The 22,048-nt window shown below is 37.6% G+C and overlaps 1 protein-coding gene across 3 annotated transcripts in view; it reads left to right on the forward strand.

The window, feature by feature from the left end:
- Window positions 1–22,048, forward strand: part of RSPO2 (R-spondin 2) — a 165,405-nt gene that overhangs the window by 30,494 nt on the left and 112,863 nt on the right. The window contains exon 2 of one of the 3 annotated variants that reach the window (XM_059901746.1): window positions 3,614–3,630. The exons of the other annotated variants lie outside the window; for them this stretch is intronic. Coding sequence (XP_059757729.1) covers window positions 3,614–3,630 — 17 coding nt within the window. The remainder of the gene's footprint in view (window positions 1–3,613; window positions 3,631–22,048) is intronic. 3 annotated transcript variants of the gene reach the window in all.

Here is a 22,048-nt window from a genome sequence, read left to right on the forward strand (position 1 = left end):
TGCTTTCCCCTCATTATCACCAATCTGTAGACATTCAGGATCTTCCTTCACTATCTTCTATTAGCTTCTTCAAACTTGGGTCATAGAGGGTTCCTTTAAATTCAGCACCAGTATGGTGACCCATGAGAGTGTGTCCTTGATCTCATTTTCTCCTCAATTACCTGTTGAAGTGACTGCATCTCAAAACCCTTCTAATTCCTAGCTCTCAAGTTTGTATCTTGCATACAATTTATATGGTTTAACCTTTCCTTACCATCAATTAATTAAACTTGTTCTTTGGTAACCACAGGTCCCTAAATTTCATTTTTTGTGGGCGACTATCAACATATTGGTAAACTCAGAATTCTGACTGAATTTACTATGGTCATTGTCTTAGTCCCTTTGGATTGCTATAATAGAATATCATAGATAGGGTGGCTTATAAACAACAGTAATTTATTTCTCATAGTTCTGCAGGCTGGAAGTCTGAGGTCAGGGTGCCAGCATGGTCAGGTTTGGTGAAGATCTTCTTCCACGTTGCAGACAGCCATTTTCGTTTTGTATCCTCACATGAAGGAGAGAGGGCTAGCTAAGTCTCTGACACTTATAAAGGCACAAATCCTATTCTTGAGGGCTTCACCCTTATGAACTAATAACCTCCCCAAAGCTCCACCTTTAAATACTATCCCATTGGGATTAGAGTTTCAACATATGAATTCTGGGGGACACAAACATTCAGTCCCTAACCATCATCTCCAGACTGCTGTCTTTATTATCCTAAGCTTTCCCCTTTGACCTTTTGTGATGTGAATCTCATGCGGCTAAGGGGGATTTGGTATGCATTTTGCCCACAAGTGGGATTTACTGCTCTATGGAAACCCTTTTCATCATTTCTCTTGGACTCTTTATTGCATTCTCTTTGACAGTGACTTTTCCAAATGTTTTTCTACAATCTTGATCTTTATTCCATGAAGTCCCTTATCACTCAGATAACAACCTTGCCACTTAATTTGCTGAGAAACATCAAAGCTATCCTCTGAGAATTCACTAATCTTTTTTCTCATTCTCATCATATTGTACCCCCCCACCCCATTACATACCCTGCATACCCTACTCCTCTTAAAAACTTCTTTTAAAAACCTCACCTATCCTTTTACATTTATTTTTTCCTATTTCAGCTGAAGTTGGGCCTGTCGCTTCTACTTGTACTTTTGCTCCTATATTCCCTTTTCTGAGCTTTTCTCATATAGGATCTGTTTCATTTGTATCTTTTATCTCACATTCCTTGACACTGTCTCCTCTTACTGTCAAAAGTTTTTAGGTATCTTCCATATTACATGTAAAATAAAAATATCCCTTGATTCTACAATCCTTAGAATGTACCCTTTCTGCTTTTGCCATTTCTTTCATTGTTCAACTTCTTAGGGAAAAAATCATTTGCAATCCCCATAGGATTTTTCTTCCCTGCCACACATTCAGGGTTTATCTAAAATATTGCAAGGAAACAAAACCTGAATTTAGTTCATGCTTTGGAGCTCTCCTCCTAAACTGCTTGATAGCTTTAAAATCTCTCTGTAGACCAGCTCTGTGCTTTCATTTGCATGCCAGAGAGCTCCATTTTCATGACCAACTTGTCCTAAAAGTGAATTCTCTGTACCTTCTTCCCCAGCCAAAACTAAACCAATGAAACCCACAACTTCACTCACCTTGCTCATCACCGACTTTGCTGTTGTTTTTAGTGATACCTCAATTCTCTTCCCCAAGTTGAAAATTTTGACTACATCTTCAAATATTCTCTCTCCTTCAGATCTCCACACTCATCTATTATCAAGACTTGTTAGTTTTGGTTCATAATGAATCAAGTCCAAATTTTGGCTTCCCAGTGCTCTGTCCCAAATCAATATTTTAGTCATGATTATTGCAAAAGTCTCTTAACTGATTTTTCTCTTTGTTAATCACCCCTCTCCCTCTAAGTTTTACTCATCAGGCTGGATTAGTATTTCTATTACTAGTCTTTGATCATGTCATTTTCCTGCTCAGATTTTTAGGAACTTGTCAGTGTCTGGAGGCTAATTTTCTTGCTTAGTGTGATATTCCATGTTCTGTTTGGTCTGGACCCAACCTACCTTTTCAGCTGTCTTCTGAGACCATTAGGCATTTACTCTGTGCTTCAGCTGAACTGCAGGACTGATTGTTCCCATGCATTTTCTCACATGGGTTTTTTTCTTTTTTCCATCTAAAATGCCTTTATTTCCCCTTACCTCCCTTCTGTTTGAAGTCCAGCCCATCAGACCCAGTTCAGATGGATTCAGTGATCATCCCAGTTGAGAAGTTTGTGGATTAAAGCAGGAAATTTCAATACGTATGTTTATAGCACTTACTGCCTGTTAGTAGGGTAGGTGATCTAATGCCTGTTCATGCAGCCCTTTTGATTGGATGGTTTCCAAGGACTTCAATTATGTCTTCTTTTCTCCAATTCCTCAGAGCCTTCTAGCAACAGGTGCTCAGTATTATTTTCTTGATTAATCCCTTGTTTACACTATTGTTATTTGGCCAACAGTGAGAAAGGGTAAATGTGCTTGGCAGCTTGGTAGTCACTGGGACTCTCTTAAGGTTGATGGGAGGTGAGAGGAGCTGGGCTGGCCAGTGTGGAGACTGCATGGATGAGCTCAGACCTCTTCACTACCAACAATTTTTTTTCCTTCGGAAAGGAAGCTTATGATAAACAGTCTTTCAAACACTTATTTTATTCATTTGTTTTTAAAGACACAGGAAAACACACTTGAAGCACTAAAGCCAGGCTCCCTGGGTTTGAATCCTGGCTTTGTCACTTCATGGCTGAATGACCTTGGGCAAGATAGCCTCTTCAGTGCTTTACTTTCACTCTCTATATAATTAGAATTATAACATATTCATAAAGTTTTATAAATATTAAATGAGTTAATGCATGTAAAGCATATTAAACAATATGGCAAATAGAGTATTCCCAAATGCTGTCAATTAATATTACTATTAAGCAATGAGGGAATTGCTGCAAGAAAAAGATATATTAGAATTTGTTTCTAATTTATTTGCCAGATTATTAAAATGCTATGATTTTAACACATGAGGATAAGTACCCTTAAGGTCTAGAAACTCTTAAGACATGGAGCATAGTGAAAGATAGAATGAATGGAAATGTCAGGGAAAATTAAGCAATCTAGTCTTGTATTTGTTTGGTTGTCATATACACCAAGGGACTGAGCAACTGACTTAATTACTTAAGCCATTCTAGAACATGGATGATTATTTATGTGATACCTAGTAGACACTGAGCAAAGCATTGATCCAGTACTTCCAAGGTGCTGGTAGTATGAAGGTGAATAACACATGGCTTTTGTTTTGAGGATGCTCAGATTTATGACTTAAATAACTACAGCTCAATGTTAAAGTGCTATGGACACAGGTATACACAACGTGCCATAGGTTTCTATGCCTCCTCTTGACAGAGGAGGGTGTCAGAGGAGCTGAGTCTTGAAAGTGGTCAGACTTTTACAGAGGGGACAGAGCAAATCTTTTGCTATAGATTTTAGCACATTTTAGTAATGTGAGGTGGGATTTTTTTGTTTTGTTTGCTTTACCAAGATCTGTGGAGACAGCAAAGTCCCAGTGGTGGTTTACCTGATATGAAGGGAATGCTAATTGTACCAAATATTTTGTTTGTTTGTTGTTGTTGTTGTTGTTAAATAAAATATCTTTGATTTTAATGCAAACTTTTTAAAAAGTTGCTTTTTAATACTTGGAGGACAGTATGCACAGATTCACAGGATGCCCTTGTATCTCTATCTTTGTAATATAGTTAACAAAATCAAGAAAAAGTTTTCCATATCAGGCAGTCCATGGATAGACATAGTCTGTGGTTCCTAAACCTGATAATGGTGAGAATAATCTGGGGAACATTTAATGATGTGGGAGCCTGGGCCCCCCTCCAGATAAACTGAAACAGACTCTCCGGGGAAAAGCTCGGACTCTGCATCCAGGAATCACAGATGTTTAAGCACTACAGGAGAAACCAGTGCTCACTGTAAGCTTGTGCTGTTGACATGGCAACTACTCATTGTGTCTGTGACACTCATTTATACTCAGAAGTGAGATGAAACACAGTAAGAAGACAGATTTGGAACTCACCAGGAAGTATCATGAAATCTCTGATTTATCTGGTACCTTACTTGTCCCAAGAAGCAGCTACAAGAGGCAGTAATTTGAAGATAACAATATAATTCAGAAAAGATAGTTAGATTTCTAAAGTTCTCTTGCTACTGCCAGATACTCAGGTAATCATTTGGTCTTTTGTGTCCATCATATTATTTTCTTGGAAAAGGATCTAAATTTGTCCCCGCCCCTTTTTTTTTCGGTCTTCCTACTGAGCAATGGTCAAAACTTGGAAGGTGCGTTTACCTGGAGGGAGTTTTCAATAGGTTTCAATTATTTAACATAAAACACATGCATGTTATAGTTGGGGGAAAAGCAAAACAGTGCTTGGGGGAAAAGTTGCTAATTTCATTCAAAACATGAAGAAAATAACACTTAGCTTCTGTGTAGGAGTCTGCTTGGTCATGTGAGGTTATCGCAAGACTAAATGTTCTGTGTACACGTGCACATCTTTTCTAGACTTTCTGTTTAGGACATTTCCCTCACTAACCTTCACGTGGCTTTGGCCATAGCCTGCTCACAGCAAATCTTCTTCTGCTTTGATGCTACTGTGGCCCAGCACCCTCTCCACTGGGCCACTGCAATCATTATTCTGAGTCCTACATAAAGCAGAAAAATAAACATTAAAAATTTTTTATTATGAATTTTTTCTGTCAAACCACAAATAGGGGATACCCCCCTATATTCATCACTCAGATTCAACATTTATTAAGAATATATGTATATTCTATATATGCTTCATCTGTCCTTTTTATTTTGTACCTGATAAAGTATTTTAAATCAAATCTCAGATACCATGTATTTTACCTTAACATACTTCATCATTTATCTATAAAATGAGGTTATTTTATAACCACAATACCATTTCCAGAGTTAGCAAAATTAACAATAATTCTTCAGCATCATTTAGTACCTACCACAACCAAATTTCTCAGATTGTCTCAAAAATGGCTTTTTATAGTTTGTTTATGTGAATTGGGAACCTAGTTTGGGAAAAGGACATTTTTAAGGGTAGTACTTAAGACAGGCGTAAAGAACGTTTTATTCCTGATGTAATTAGAACAAGTGGGGGAAAAACCCAGAACCTCATGGGATTTCTTAAGTATTTTGTGGCAGGAGCAACTTTTCTGTCCTTAAGGAGCACTGTGATCTATCCCCTGAGAATGAGTGACTCAAGGCAATTTTTAAACACTGTAAACCACAGTTTCTGGTTTAATGAGAGATTACTTTTCACTTTGCATTCCATGTTGGTGCAGATACAGTGATTTCATGTTCTAAAGTTAGTCCTGCAATTACCATTTTGATTGCTCTTAGAAAAATGCACACGAAGAATACTGTGACTCAGCGAAGGGTGTTGCCAGTGGGTTGTCATTTTTAGCTCTCCAATTATGATGGAATTGTATAAAGAATGTTCAAGTTAGTGCTACGTTTTTCTGCTCCCCATGCCTTTCTTTCCGCACACCAGCACCAGCACCAAGCGCATCCAGCCTCCTTTTCTTCATCTTGTTGTTGTTGTTTAAAGATTAACAAGCGTCTGAGAAGCACAGTATACAGGTGAATGGTAGTACAGGTACTCTAGCGAGAGCTGCGTCTTAATAAGAAGTAAGCTTTCTGTTCCCTTGCAATTACAAAGATTCGTAAGACTATACTTAAAGAAGATAATCAGAGAGTCCAAAGAGGTCTAATTTTGAACATAAATTGATGTTCATGTGGTACCTCAGTCCGTGAAGTACTTGAAAGTTTTTATTGCAAACATGTGAAGGGACACTGAGTTGGTAAGACATGGCACCTGCCTTCCAGGCATGACTGTCTTCTGAGGGGGATGGAAGTGGGGCTTGGGGAAGACTAGTGTTTTTGAGGGGAAGGAAGCTGGCATCGGGGAGGCTACCTAGACATTCTTGCTGTAATCTTAGCACTAGTTAATTAGAACTGGACGAGGGTCCTAGCATTGGGTGACAAGAAGAGATGCTAGAAAGGTTTAGGAAGTATCCTTTCAACTGGTGACTTATTGGATCTGAGGAATGAAAGAATGGGGTGACCAAGAATTTGTGCCACAGTACACAATAAAAGATATTTACTATGTTTCTGAAAAGAAACATGAAAATTGATAGGGGGAGGTTGATTTATTTTTTTATTTCAATACCTTCACTTTGAAAGCATAGGCAGCCAAGAGGAAATGTGCCCTGTATCTCTAGGAAATGTGGCCAGGACACAGGATAGAAATGGGAACTACTGATCAACCCTCATGTAATAGAAACTGAATTAAGGTGTTAGTGATAAATTATGAACTCCTTGAGGACAATCTTAAATTTTATCAGGAATGAAGATGAACGAGTAGGTACTCAGAGGGATAGACCACATGTGAACTATGTAATTATTAAATATTTATGATTATAGTTAGGCCTAGATGTGGTAAAACCAGTAGATGTTGGTTTTTTTTCTGTAACTTCCTCTCTACTTTTCTTTCCTGTTTTTGTTTTCCTTTAAAAAAAAAAAATCTTAATTTTAGAGTTAGGACAAGAGTGTGCAAAGTGTTTTACTGAAGTTGTGAAAAGGCGGGAGTGCGGCCAGAACTTATATTTGTACTATCTGCCTGTGGTCTCGTCACAGTTCCTGGGCTGGGGCTACCTCCCATACAAACTGTGTGTGGGTGCACGGGGTGACAACCTCTCCTCCGTCCCCTCCCACCCTCTGACCTCTGCCAATCTAAGCCACCATCGTAGCTTCTGGGCCAACTGGGTTATGAGTGATGTGTGGGGCACCAATTCTATTTTATTCGATCACCTTTCTTCTCTTCTATTAGTGCCAGAAAGTGGAGACGCTAGTTACTGTCTACAAAAGACAGCAAATAACTTTTGCAGCTTGATGGGTCTCTTGATTCAAGGTTACTTTTTTCCCCTCTTCCATTCACAGAGAGAGTGGAAAAATGTGGAAACAAAGTCTGCTAACCAAAGGTTTCATCTTTAGTAATCCCAGTGTCAGTAAATATTTTTACATTTTCACTCATGGTTGATCTTGAAGTTTTAATATATAAAATTATGGTCTTTTATTCTCTGATTTTTATTTTTATTTTTTTCACACACACACACTGTATTTTATTTTTACAAGAGATAAATAGACTGACACCAAGCATCGTACATGGATGACCACAACAAAAGCAACAATGATTGCAATTACCAAACATGAAACACACTCATACTATGTCATAATATTGTATGTCATTTCTTATTCTCACCCAGGTGATGCTTAATACCTGTATTCCTCTTGTTCTGAAAGGGCGTTTGCGAACATAAAAGATTTGGTCTCTTTTAAAATGGATTGACAGTCTATTCTCTATTTTTCAAAGTGCGTGGTGTTTTTAATAATCAGTAATAAACATTACAATGTATTTTTTCAAGTTGGTAGCATAATAAGGCCGTTTAGTTACAGCACAAGAAAAGAAAGCTTATAATGGACTCCACCTGTTTACGCTTACCGCTTCCTGAGTCAAGTTTTCTGCACCATGTAACAGTGATCCATTAGTGATGCAAGATCTTTGGGATATTTTAAGTACCCTCTTTATAGCCATTATTTGAAGAAAGATTAATCTGGTGGTAGGTTCAAGCCTATAACACCACGACTTCTAAAGAGACTGGTTCAAGTTATGCTTGCTCCAGTTTGGAAATGTAACTTAGATGCACGTCCTGTGAGATACAAGAATAATTTAACAATGGAATTGGTCGTGTCTGAAAGAACTCAATAAATGGGAAACACTAATTCTCTCTCTGGTAGCATAAAGAGTCATCTCTATCCTCAAAAGATACTAACACAGGTGTATAATCATCAGTGGCAAAGTGCTTGCCAATTCTTCAGGGACCCCATGCAAGGATTTCAGTGGAAGATAACACTTGATGAAAAGTATCCCATTGTTATACTGTATCTTTAGAAGGAAGAAAACATTGACAGAAATGTGAAAAGAGAACCATTTCATAGCAAGGAATGGTTCTCCTTGTTACATTCTTAAAAACATAACTGATCTTCCTCAGAGTTCTTTTTGACTTGCCTCAACTGGTTGAATTCGTAGCCTCTCATCCGGATTCCCATAGGAACTTGTACAGACCTCTGTCATAGCACTTACCACGATGTATTAAGATACACATGAAAATAAAACTCAATGAGTGGGGCATATTCAAGCCAGCAGAGGAACGACTAAGGGATTGTGGGCGACGCTCCCAGTCAATTTGTCCAGTTGTTTCTGGGCATCGCTGGCAGTCACCATATAGCATCCTCCATCATGGTTTTCCTCCTTTGCTTAGACAGGACTAATCAACGTCTGTGGTTCATGAAGTTATTTGGAGGAGCGTCTCCATGGCCGCTGCTCAGGACAGTGCAGGCGCCCGGCAGGACCAAAGACTCTCGCTTCTCAAACATCTCAATTTGCCAACCTGTAGGGTCCAGGAGCCATGCTAGCTTCCGTGCAGACGCAGAGACACCAGCGCCCTCCCAAACCCTAAGCTGAACTTTGGTTGTATAAATGAATACTGCGTGGATCTCTCCAGTCTTCTCAGCCAGCTCATCTGATCTGGCTAGGATTTCTTTCTTTTTTTTTTTTTTTTTAATAAATTTATTTATTTATTTTTGGCTGCTTTGGGTCTTCGTTGCTGCGCACGGGCTTTCTCTAGTTGCGGCGAGTGGGGGCTACTCTTTGTTGTGGTGTGCAGGCTTCTCCTTGCGGTGGCTTCTCTTGCTGCGGAGCACGGGCTCTAGGTGTACGGGCTTCAGTAGTCATGGCTCGCGGGCTCTAGAGCGCAGGCTCAATAGTTGTGGCGCGTGGGCTCAGTTGCTCTGCGGCATGTGGGATCTTCCCGGACCAGGGCTTGAACCCAGGTCCCCTGCATTGTCAGGCGGATTCTTAACCACTGCGCCACCAGGGAAGCCCTTGGCTAGGATTTCTCACTCTTCTAACTTCTGGAACTAAAATCCAGTCCAAAGGGCTTGCCAGCATCACAAGCTTAGCTGTCTTGTCTTTTTATCTGTCCTAGGACCGTCCCTTGCAAAATTCTTCCCTCCATCCCTGGTACCAAACAAAACTGATATGGAGCTGAGAGAAGGGTAGAAGGGTCATTTCTGCTAAGTGTTTGAACTTCAGCTAGAAGAATTTAGATAACCTTGTTAAATGCATGTTTGTGTTCTTCATTGGACTTTGAATTCTACAAGGACCAGGACTGTATTTATTTTGGATCCCTGGCACTTAACACAAAGTTAAAGAAGTCAAAGTTAATTGGGAGAAGAATTATTGCAGTGTATTGGTCAGACTTAATAGTTTTCACAACTTATTTCAAGCTGGAATAACTCTCATCAGTACCCTCTGCTTCTCATCCATTAAAGAATATTAAATATGTAAATATACTTATTCTTGTTGCTCAAGTTCTATTTCAAGACTCCCTTTTAGTGGAAAAAATGTTTAGTGTATCTTTTGTTTCTCTTGAGTCATCATTGTTCTTGGGAACACTGATTAAATGTCTTGTAGATGCTTTGCAGTGTGAGAGTTTTGTGGTTGGTAATGCTTCCTGAGCCTCTAAATTTGTAGCAAATTAAAAATGATGACTCTTATGGTCTGTTTTCCCCTCTTTTAGGCGTGGAATATTTGAGTATAGGGTATATGAGCTGTTAATTTTGTATGTTCACAGGAATTTTCTTTTAAAAAAATATTACTTTAAATATTACTGTGGTATTTAAATTGATAACAGCCAAAAATATGCTAGGCACTAGCAATAAATAGCGTCTGATCTGTAATCCTTACAACAATCCTTGGAAGAGGGGTTGGCAAACTTTATCTGTAAAGGGCCAAAGAGTAAATATTTTAGGCCTTGTGGGTTATAAGTCTCTGTAGCAACTCCTTAATTGGGGAAAAAATGGGACTCTGATGTTAAGAGATTTACCCGAGACCACCTTGCTAGTAAGTACCAGCCCTAGGATTTTTTTTTTTTAACTGAAGTAAGGTTGCTGTACAATACTATATAAGTTACAGGTATATAATATAGTGCTTCATAATTTTTAAAGGTCATATTCCATTTAGTTATTTTACATATTGTCTATATTCCCTGTGTTGTACAATATATCCTTATAGCTTATCTTATACCTAATAGTTTGTGCCTCTTAATCACTTAGCCCTATGGTGCCCCTCCCCCCTTCCCTCTCCTCACTGGTAAATGCTAGTTTGTTCTCTATATCTGTGAGTTTGCTTCTTTTTTGTTATATTCACTAGTTTGTTGTATTTTTTAGATCCCACAAATAAGTGATATATAGTATTTGTCTTTCTCTGACTTATTTCACTTAGCATAAACTGACTTCACTTTGCCATACTGAAAAAAAAAAATCAATAGTGAGAGATTAGTATCTACTCACTTGGTTAGGAGCGCCTACTACATGCAAGGCACTGTACAGTATGCTGTGGAGACGTTATAGGCCCAGTTATAGGAACCTACAGTTCAGAGGGGGTTGTAGTTGATAAGCAGCATTCCTTTTATCTGCCCAAGTTGTGAATGATAACGAGATCAGGGTTTTCAGATGACAAATTAAATATCATTTTTGTTACTGGTAAAGCTGATGCTCGAGAACGTGGCTTTGATGTATAGCAAAAATGAACTTCCTAATCCCATACCTTGGATTCAGACAAGCCCATCCAGCCAGGCATAGCATGGAGGCCTGCTTCTATAACACTTCGGCAATGCAAGAAAATCCCAAACAGGAAAAGATGGAGAACGGTGCTGGTCTGCAACGCATATAGTTCCTTGTCCCAAATCTCCATACAGAGAACTTCCTCCCTCTTTCTTGGGGAAGAATTAGTGAAAAGGAGGAGAATGTGCACAGCCTATATATATAGATATCCCCCACCCCACCCTGTGGAGAAGGAAACACCAGAAGTGAGGAGTAAGTGACCAACCTCTTCCTCCCCAGCATAGTACAAGTGCCACAAGGGAGAAAACAATTGATTTGCTTTGGAATTTACAGTGAAGAGAAATTACCTCCAGGACTGGAGAAAAGCAAACGTTTGACTGAGAATGTGACATTTGGACAAGTTTTTGAATAATTTTCACTTAGATATGTAGAGATGATGGGGGTAGGATGAGCCAGAGAAAGTGAATATCAGAAGCAAAGGTGCATTTGGGAGGTCAAGAGGTCAGTTGTTGGGTTCCAGAACTAGCATGACCAAATGTCTCAGTTTGCCTGAGACACTGGTTCTCAGCCCTGAAAGTCTAGAATCCCAGGAAACGCCTCAGTCCTGGACAAACTGGAGGGGTCTCTTGAGTGTCAAGCTAGGAACTTGAAACTTAAATTTGTTGAATGGTACAATATATAGAATGGCTACATGTTCGGCAGGTCATTGAACTTTTGGTACATACAGTTACTTCCTCAGGGGACCCACTAGGCTGGAAATAAGAGGTGAGAGGCCAAAGACTATCAGTTGATGTTGGGAACCACTGAAGAATTTTTGAAGGGTATGAGGGTTGCGTTGAATCTTAGAGTATGCAAATATACAGAAAGGAGCTTGCAGACTGTTGAATATAAAACCAGATGAGAATATATTAGGGAGTAAACTGAAACATCAAAGAGGGTTCTGTTTTTGAGAAAGATGAAATCCTAAAAGAAATATGATCCCTTTTTATTGTTCCTATTAGGCTCTGAAAAGAGCTACTGGGAAACCACTCCCCCAAACTACATCCATCCTGATCTGTCCATTCTAGTGGATAGTGGTTTATGTGATGTGATGGAGGTGTTAGCGAAAATGGTGGTAAGCATATTGCAGTATATAAATGTATCAGATCAATGCATTATACACCTTATACTTACACAATGTTTTAAGTCAATTATACCTCAATTTAAAAAAATCTAATGCATAGTGGTGATTAGGAATGAATTGATACAAATTAACTCATGGATTTTTTTTTTTTAAATGTAAGCTCTCTACTCTTGTATTTTCTTGGATAAAAATGCATAGAAGGATGCATTTCTAGTAAGTTCCTTGAAATTATTATTCAAGAATTGTTTTATTATCATGACTGTATTGAATGTTCTGCCTGCATGTGGTAGTCCTACCGGATTGACCAGATTACCAGATTGGTAATTCATTTGGCAAAGCCCATGGGGTAAAGCTTGTATAGTGGCTTGTTGTTGGCATTGAAATGGATGAACCAGATGTAGATGTTATCTGTTTAAGCATCTAGACAGTGTCTTTCATTCAGTAACTATTTGTTAATTAATCAGTTGGATAACTTCCTCTACTGAAAATTCTAAGAGGAAAATGCAGTATTTGGATATGCTAGTCTTTTTAAGTAATAAGCCTTATTATCTAATAAATATCAGAGGTGGTTTTCATGATTTACTCAAAAACTCCAAGAAATATAAAAGTGAAATAGAGATCTGGTTCCTTGGAAAAACCAGAGGTATTTTCATAAAACTTCTTTGTATTAATTGCTATCATTTTTTTATAGGTAGTTATTATTTTAATTATTTTGAAATGGATTGATTATTGCTTCTTCTGCCTAAACTTGAAATCTTATATTGTTTAACTTATTTTGAAATAATTTCAGACTTATAGAAAAGTTTAAAAAATTGTACAAAGAAATCTTATATACCCTTTACCCAGATTCTTTAAGTGCTAATATCTTAGCTCACTTCACAATTGCTGTATCATATTATCTATTTTTTCTGAAATTATAAGGAGACATGATGCTCTTTATAAAGACATCAGTGTGTATTTCCTAAAAATGAAAACCTGATTTATAACCACAATACATTTTTTAAAATAACAGTATATATCAGTGTTATTTTCTTTATCTAGCTTATAGGAATTATTCAAAATTTCCCAATTGTCCCACTAATGTGTTATGTAGTAAAAGAAGAAAAGTCTGTTTCAGATCCAATCCAGGATCATACATTGCTTTACGTTTCTTTATTCGCCTCTTAATCTGGACTAATTCTTCAGCCTTTGTATTTCACGAGGACAAAGGCTTTGTCTTTTTGAAATTTTTGAAGAGTACTGGCCAGTTATTCTGTATGATATTCCTCAGTTTGAGTTTGTCTGATGTTGCCTCATGACTAGATTGAAGTTCTGCGTTCTTGCCAGGGATATAACAGAAACGATGTGTTTTTTTTTTCCAGTGCATCATATCAGGAAGCACATGATATTGATCCATTTCTGGTGATACTAATTTTGATCACTAAGGTATCTTGTCTGTAAAGTTACTATATTTCTCTCTGAAATAAGTATTTTGTGGGAAATGCTTTGATGCTATATAAAATCTTTTACTCATCATACATTTACTCAATAGCTTTAACTAGTGCCTGAAATGATTATTACTATGGTGATTCCAAGTGAGGGGATCTCCATTTTATTTATTTAATTAATCAAAATATTTATTTATTTATTTGGTTGTGCTGGATCTTTAGTTGTGGCATGCAAGCTCTTTTCATAATAGTTGCGGCATGAGGGCTCTAGCTCCCTAACCAGGGATCAAACCCGGGCGCCCTGCATTGGGAGCGCGGAGTCGTAACCACTGGACCACTAGGGAAATCCCCCTCATTTATTTTATATTCATTAGTTGGAATTCTGCAAAGAAGAACTTCTCCCTTGTTAATTCGTTCATTCATTCATAGCAATATAGATTCATGGTTTGTTATTTTCTTCTATGGATTATAATCTGGCAATGTTTATTCTGTTGCTCAAATTGTCGTAGATCGGACCACTGGGAGCTCCTCTAAACTTCTGTATTTTTGGCATGTTTCCAACATTCCCTGAAGACTTCTCTGCTTTCTGGTACAAAACGTCTCGGGCTGATTTTGTACTTTCCCTGACCCTGCCTTTGAATCAGCCATTTCGCCAAGAGGCCGTGGCTCCTTTTATTTGAGAATAGTGTTTAGAAAACAGAATCTGGATGCTAGGTATGTTCATTGCTATTGGGAATGGCATTAATTCTAGACCTTCTCAGCAAACAAAGCTAGAAAACATATGCATGTGTGTTTGTGCCTGTGTGTATACACATACATACATATCTGTGCATATATAATCTATCCCTATGAACATATTAAAAGTGATTTCATGATGTAGTGGCCTCCAGTTCCAATCCAGCATCTTAGGGTTCATTCTAGTGTGTTCTCTTTCCATGTTTCTAACTCTTTTCTAACAATGACGAACTTAACTCTCATCCGCAATATATTTACTCATTTGTTCAATTTGAGAATATATTACATAGAAGGCTTTTAGAAATGCTAACCTATACCACTGTGAAAAAGAAACCTACTCAGAATCAGTATTTGTTTATAGTTCTCTTTGTCTTTAGCTTAAGGATATGCAGTCAAAATATTGTGTTCAAAAATTACTCAGATTAGTTTCCCGCCGACTTCAGCCTGGTTCTGTTCATCTAAAATTCAGTTCGATGTTTTTTGTTTTTTGGTTTTTTTTTTGGTGGGACATTTTCCCTCTTCCTCATCCTTACTGTTTTCATTTATTGAGTATGTCAAATATTAACAAGATTATGAAGGTCAGAACAGTATAAAAGAAGTGTGTACTTCCCACGCCCTACCCCTTCTAACCTATTTACAGTCCCCTATCTTTTTAACTCCATTTCACCTGCCTACTGAAGGTAACCTATCTCACTAGTTTCTGGTTTATTCAACTTATGTTTCTTGTTGCACAAGTGAACAGACATTTAAAATTTTTCTTATTTATCTCCTTTTCCCTGATATCAAAGGTAACACACATTAGATATTCTGTTATACTTTTGCACGTTGATTTTTTTTTTTTAACTTAACAGTACATTCTGGAAATCACTCCATATCAGTTTAGAGTTGGAGTTCTCCCTCATTCTTTTTTATAGCTGCATTGTGTCCTGTTGTGTGGATGTACCATAATTTATCCACTTACTCTCCTGTGTGTGGACATTTAGGTTGCTTCCAATATTTTGCAGGGACAAACAACAAGGCTTCAAAGAATAACCTCGTACAAGTGTATTTTCAGATTAATATAATTTTTATTTCATTGAAGCAACTTAATCTAAGTCTTCTCCAAGTTGTCTTTGATGGAGAGAATTTTGGAGTTATGTATGCGTTAACTTGTTTTTCTTCCTTAGGAAGCATCCTCAGTGTATAAAATTGTTAAATTCTCCTGCTTTTAAACACAGAAACACACCATATTGGGACTCTATACCATGAAATTTCAGTAATTTAATTCATGTTTAATGTGTGGTCAAAAGAGCCCTTATGCTTCCTGGCTTTTTATTATCTCAGGTAATCTGAGTAGCTTCTAACGAGAGGTTCTAAAAGAATTTGGGGAACTGGTTTTATAGCCGTAATTGAGACACAGCTCTGCATAACTCCTTCCATCCACCACGTCCTCCTCCCTGTACAGGATACAGGCCTTAAAGCACATGGCCCTGCTTGTGGTCTTTTCTGAATTAACAGTTGTTCTTTTATTATCAGTAGTCTCCTAAACAGTGTACTTTCTAAACACTTGGTTATCTAATATCTATTATCTGTGACCATAACACAATGTCCTATTAAGTAGAACTCTCTATATTGTGGATTTACAAATAAAGATGTTTACATGCTGCTCTGTAGCACTTTTACTATTACCACTTTCCTGTTCAACTGTCACCACCTAAGAGGAAGCCAATCGTAATTTTATTTGTACATCCTTTCTCTTAAGTGTTTGCATTCTGCTGGTTTCTTAACGTCTAATCTAAAATCAAAGCATATCATTTTAGTTCAGATGCCATGTGTTGTGTTTTATCTGATCCTCATGCACTTGAACTCGGGTTTCCTTGACAAAGACTCTGTTGTTTCTGAGTTGATTGACTTTAACCAGAAGCTGGTGTTTCCTAAGCTTCGTTTTTGAATGGGCTCTGAGGGTAATGTGACGTGCTCCTCAGGGATGCTTAAGTCTTACGAGGTTTTTCTTAATTCTGAATTTGTTGCATTTGATTAAAGTGATATAATTTTATTCCTTTGCAGTAACCATGAAGAAGAGTTGTTCTCACTATTTCTGAAGAGTAAATTAATAAATAGTAATGTGAATACAAAGGGAGTTTAACTTGAAAATTTGATCATTGAATCATTTCATTATAAGGAAGCAATCAATCTATCTCCTTCATTTCCTCTCTTCCTCTTTCTCTCCTTTCATTCTCATTTTAGTTACACTTGTTATACACAGATACATCTTCATTGTCAAGGAAAAAAAGAAATTGAAAAAAGAAAACAAAGTAAAAAGCATGCCTCCTGTGTTCCCTTTAATTATCCTTCTCTAGATGCAACTATTATTTTATATCAATTTCTGATGCTTTCTATATGTGTTTGTACCCTCACACATATAAACTCTTAAAGTTTGGGAGCTTGAGGATGAAGGGGAAGTGTTCTACTCCGCAAAGGCAAGGGTGGGGACTTTAAGAAAAAATTGTTCCTAAATTGTGTTGCTACTGTCAGAAGGTTGCTACCTTTCCTTTCATTGTTGGAAGACACTTAGGCAGTAGACTGTGGCTGTCACTCTATCTGAAGAAGAGGAAGGAGACTGCGAGGTGGAAACTGTCTCTAGAAGGCAGTAAGATGGAGCCTGCATATCTGATTACAGGGTGGATGAGATTAGGGATTACAGTCTTGACAGGACCCTTATAGCATAGTGGGGAGGTGGCCAGCTAAAGCTTGTATCGGGGGAATACAGTGTGGACACAGTGTTAGCTGGAAGGTGCAGTGAGATTTGTAAAGGGACTACCAAAGCTTAGGGAAGTTGCTATGGGTATTAGCCCCTCCTCACAAGGTTCCTGTTGATGAAGGTGATGTCATCACTCTTCCTTCCTGAGCCCTTCGGCAATGAGACCATTAAGGCCAACTAAGGAGAGGGATAAAACCTCATCCTTTGAGTGGGAGACATGCCCTTTTCCTCTGTAGCGCACTGGGGAGTTAATGCATCCAACTCCTCTGTACCCCAAGCTGTTAGGGAATTAGACTTTTCCTGCCTTTGTATGTGGAGTGGAGGAAAGGCTTTGGCTTTATATTAAATTTAAATTGATGTTTTAAAATAAAAAGTAACAGGCCTTAAAAATTCAATAACTACTATAATAAATTTCATCTTGCTTTCATTTATGGAATCTGCTCAGTATACCTAGGGAATTGATACCCAACTGGAAAGCAGGGGTTCAGGGTAGCAGAAGAGGGTAGCCAGTTTGCGGGGGAAAAGCTTATTTAAATACCCCAGTGAGTCAAACTGTCTTAGTAAATGGGTGAATGGTTTATTTGGCAAAGAGACATAATTGATTTGCTTTTCAAATTCGTGATCTCTAAAACATTGTCATAAGATTGTTCAAAACAATTGAGACCAAACCTTAGAGATTTTTCCCCTTATTATTTAATGTTGCACTAAATTTGACATATCATGCATACATATCTTGTTAAATTAGATGGTATGTTTCTGGAGACCAGGAGCTTTATTTTCTAACAAGCTAACTAAAAGGTCTGTGCACTAAAACTTGTTAATTGAAAGGCACTGCATTTAAGCAGTGTGTTCTTGCATAACAGCAAACATCTATACCAGATGCAAAGCGCTGAGCTGGACTCTGGGCACATCAAAATGTACAGGAGGTGAAACCTCCCTTTGAAGAGTTTACTATCTACTGGGGAAGACATATAGACAGTTGGTTAATTTCATCATAATGTGACAAATATAGTAATAGAAGACAGTCCATCATGTCTGAGGGGCCATACTGTAGCGACCCTTAAGCCCTTAAAAGTGGTTCAAGGATCAGAGACAGCTTCTTGGAGGGGATGCATGTTCCTTTTTAAGTTGGGAAATTGTAAATTATTTTACTTATCATTGTGTCCCTAGTGTGTGTGACATAGGGAATAATCATAAATATTTGTTGAATGAATAAAATAGAGCCTGATATGAGACTTGAATAATGAATATAAAATAACTAGAAAAATAAGGGCAGATGGGGGTTGAAGGTATTCTGGGGATGGATGGTGAAGACTGGAAACAGAAATGCAAGAGTTTGGGGCTGGTGTCTTGTGTAGGGTTGAGGCATAGCTCAGAGGTGAGACTGGACTTGTGGATTCTTAAACAGGGAGAGTGATAGGAGTTTTATTTAATTTTTCAGTCCCTCTGAAAGTTTAGTGGAGAAAGGATTAGATGGAGGTGAGAGTTGGCAGCATGAAAGTGTGTAGGCTGGTAGAATAGCCATGGTAGTAGAAATGCAGAAAAGAGCTTGGAGTGAAGGATGTATTGGAGAGTGAAGGTTAGTAGGAGTTGGTAACTGACTGTGGTGAGGGGATGGGAGTCTAGGATGGATGTAAGGTTTTGGTCTCTGAGATATAAGTAGAAGTCTCCTGGATAGGGCTTCTGGAAAAGCTGTTGGTTTCTTATTAAAAAACAAGAGAGACTTGACTGGCATATACCCTTGTCCCTGCCTACATGTAACAAATGCCTCCTTACTACCAGAACGTCTGGGAAGTCAGTTTTTTGCCCAGCATAATGCCTCCCTAAAGAGAACTGGGATCCTGAACAAGGGTAGGCAACTAACGAGTAATGTCTGACACATGGTGAGTTACCTGTTCATCTCTCTGCTACTAGTATTAAACAAAAAGCACAAAGTCTATTCTTTTGAAGAACACTTTGAGAAAAACATCCTATACCAAAAGGAGATTACTATATTTGCATGAAAAATGTGGCTGTCATATTTTTAACATGCACTCAATCAGCAGGTGCTTTAGCTCTTCCTATGAATGATTATTGTTCTAATCACAAAGAATAACTAAAAAAGAAAAACAAAAAAGAAAGGAGGTGATTGTGGTCTTCTCACCCAGCTTGACTTGAATGAAAAGTAAAAAACAAAACACTTTCAAAGAAACATTTAAAAGCAGCATATAAATGTATGACTATTATGTGGCTCAGACCAACAGGCTGAGGGAAGCCCACAAAAGGGAAAGGCTGCCATGGAGGGTGGATCAGCTTTGCAGAAATGCAATACAGATATAAAAGGGAAAGGGTTGTATGGGTTATATATATTTTTTAAATAACAAGGGTCAGTGTTGGATAGTTCAGTGTAACATATTGAGTTGAATTCATTTTGTTAGGCTTGAAAATATTAGAGACTATGAGGTCCATGGACCAGAAACAAAATAATAAATCTTCTATCAAGTTTGCTTTTATACACACCTCTTTTGTACTTATATTTAAAATCTATATTGTATACACTTAACTATACCACCATATGTCAGTTTTCAAAACTATTTCAAACATATATGCAGTAACATATGTGCAATTCTTGGGCTGGCATAAAGTTTGTTTTCTTAAAGTATGAACTGTTAATTTGAAAACCAAATTCACTAAAAGATCATGGATCATGAAATTCAGAGTACTGGCACTTTTAGATTCTTCATGTTTTATGGAAAAAAATCTTCACATTTGGTAATATATGCATTTATTTTTAATGCTTTATCTGGATTTTCTATCACGTCTCTACCCCCTTTCCATTTCTATTTAAGACTTTAAGACATCTTGGCAAAGAGGAACAAAGAGACTTAATTCTTACTGAATATGAAACTCCTTAGGCCTGGATAATGTCTGTATTTTTGCTAAGTCTGGAAAGATGTAAGTTTTAGCCAACACTGGAACAGCTTGAGAATCTATTGAAATCATACATGTATTGTTTTGTCTCTTATGGAGGAAAGTAGTCCTGTGTGGCCTGGTTTTACTTGATGTGGTCCTAGTTAATCTGGTTGGCTGCTTGAGGTCTCTTGTGTTGACCTAAGGGAGGTTTGGGAAATATTGGTTAATATACCACAGTGTGAGAAGGATTTATTACAAATGCCATGTGTCATTAGTATAGGCATTCTTTCCTTGTAAATCAAATATTTTATATAAGAACACATCACAATAACTTGGATTCATTCCCTCATTTCCCTCTGAGTAAAATAAGAGACCCCCCTAAAAGGGTTCATCTTAGAGGTGAACTGTGTGTCCGTTTTGAGACTCTTGCTTTCTGCCAAGATTTAAGTGAAGTCCTATTTTAGTAGGGAAATATAAATGTGAATTAAGGGTATAATTTTATCCATAATTAAATAAAAACATTATGGCAAATAATGTTTTGTTCTTCTCTACATCAAATAAATTGTTCAGTTGCTGAATGAAGGAAGATACTGTACAATGAGACGAGATTCTAAAGTCTTTTTTTTTTTTTTTACTTGCGAGCAGTTAGGACAAATCTGGGAATTTGAATATTGTGATGTAACTGCTGACAGCCCACAGAATATTAACATTCAGCTGTATCTTTATTTCTGTTTGACTTTGTAAGTGCTATGTAATTAAATCTTTAGTTTGTAATTTCTTCTAATTTAATTGCATAAATTTGAAATTTTCCTAAGTATAGGTAAATTATTCATTACTAATATTACAAGGAAACACCACATCCTTTGTTTTTATCAAAGTTAAACACACATATGTTTTAGGGTCAAATAGTTCTACCAAGATTGTTATGAAAAACTACTGTCCTTGACCCAATGCCCTCCTGCTAACTGTGCCACGACTACTTTCAACTCTTTTAGAATCTTTGGGTATTTATGGTCATAACTGTTCACAACATGCTTTTATTGCTCCTGCTGTACTTTTTAGCTTGGGGCATCATCTGTTGAATTCCACTATGGGAGATAAGGATTTAGCCCACTCTCACTACTTCCCTTCCTCACTACACACAAGCACGCTTCTCCTCCCTATCCTCTCATATGGTTATAGTATAATTTTGGAAGGATGAGTAGCTAGTGTTTATATTCTTATAACCATGCAAACACAGCTGAGTCACACAGTGTGTATATATTTATTACATTTTGTTTCCTGTATAACTTGTTGTTTTCTCTGGAGTTGGTTTTTCCTTTATATATGCACCCCTAATTCAACTCTAAATTCTCTTCAGCTTGTGTAAATCTCTTCCTAGTATGTTAGAATATATTAACTATTTTATTAATTTTATCCTTTTGAAGAAACTTCAGAGTCTCTGATGTGGTGCAATCTAGACTGATTGCTATATAGCCTGCTTCACAGATATCATCTTGGGATTTTCCTTAACCATCATCTTGGGGATTCCTTCTGCCTCTAATTTGTGTTTAATATGCCGTTTCCTAGATTCCATCTTTTACTTTCTTTCTTCTTCTTTTTTTAAATTTATTCCCCTGTTTTTGTGGAGCATGTCCTTCAGTAACTTACTGAGAAAAGGTACATGAAATATATATTTTTGGGACCCTACATGTGAGAAATGTCTTTTTTCTTCTTCACAGTTGACTGTTTTGGGTGGTCCTGGATACTTTCTGAAGACTTTCTATAGCCATCTCCTCACTCTCACATTTCAGCCTCAGGCTGGGCCCTCCTGAAGCACTCACTACATTTAACTCTCTTAATTTCCTCTCTAGTTCTCCTCCAGTACCCACGTGGGTAGTGGAAGTCAGGAGCATGTGCAGAAGTGTATCTTTCCTTTCTCTGCACCCTCACCTTCAAAAGTTACCATGGGTGCCCATTGTTGGTATCGTATTTTTCTTTGTGATTGTCAAAGAAAACTAGAGCTGGACGGTAAAGTGGTAAAAGCAGATTTTTTTTAGGAACTATATTCCTATAGGACAAAAGAGACCTCAGTTTAGAACTGGGCTCAATTTTAAAGTATGTAGCAAGTTGGGAATTTTAAAGATTGAGGATCAATGTAGTCTTAATTTACTGTTTTCAAAGGGTATACAGGTTCTACTTTTGGCTGCCAATACTGGTAGAAGATGGTAGAAGGCCAAGCCACACAAGAGGAGAAATTTTAGGGTAAGCTCTTGAGCTTACCTGAGAAATAGAAACAGGCAGATGAATTTATGTTCACAG

Source organism: Balaenoptera ricei, chromosome 17 (genome assembly GCF_028023285.1).
Source record: "Balaenoptera ricei isolate mBalRic1 chromosome 17, mBalRic1.hap2, whole genome shotgun sequence".
Lineage (NCBI taxonomy): Eukaryota > Metazoa > Chordata > Mammalia > Artiodactyla > Balaenopteridae > Balaenoptera > Balaenoptera ricei.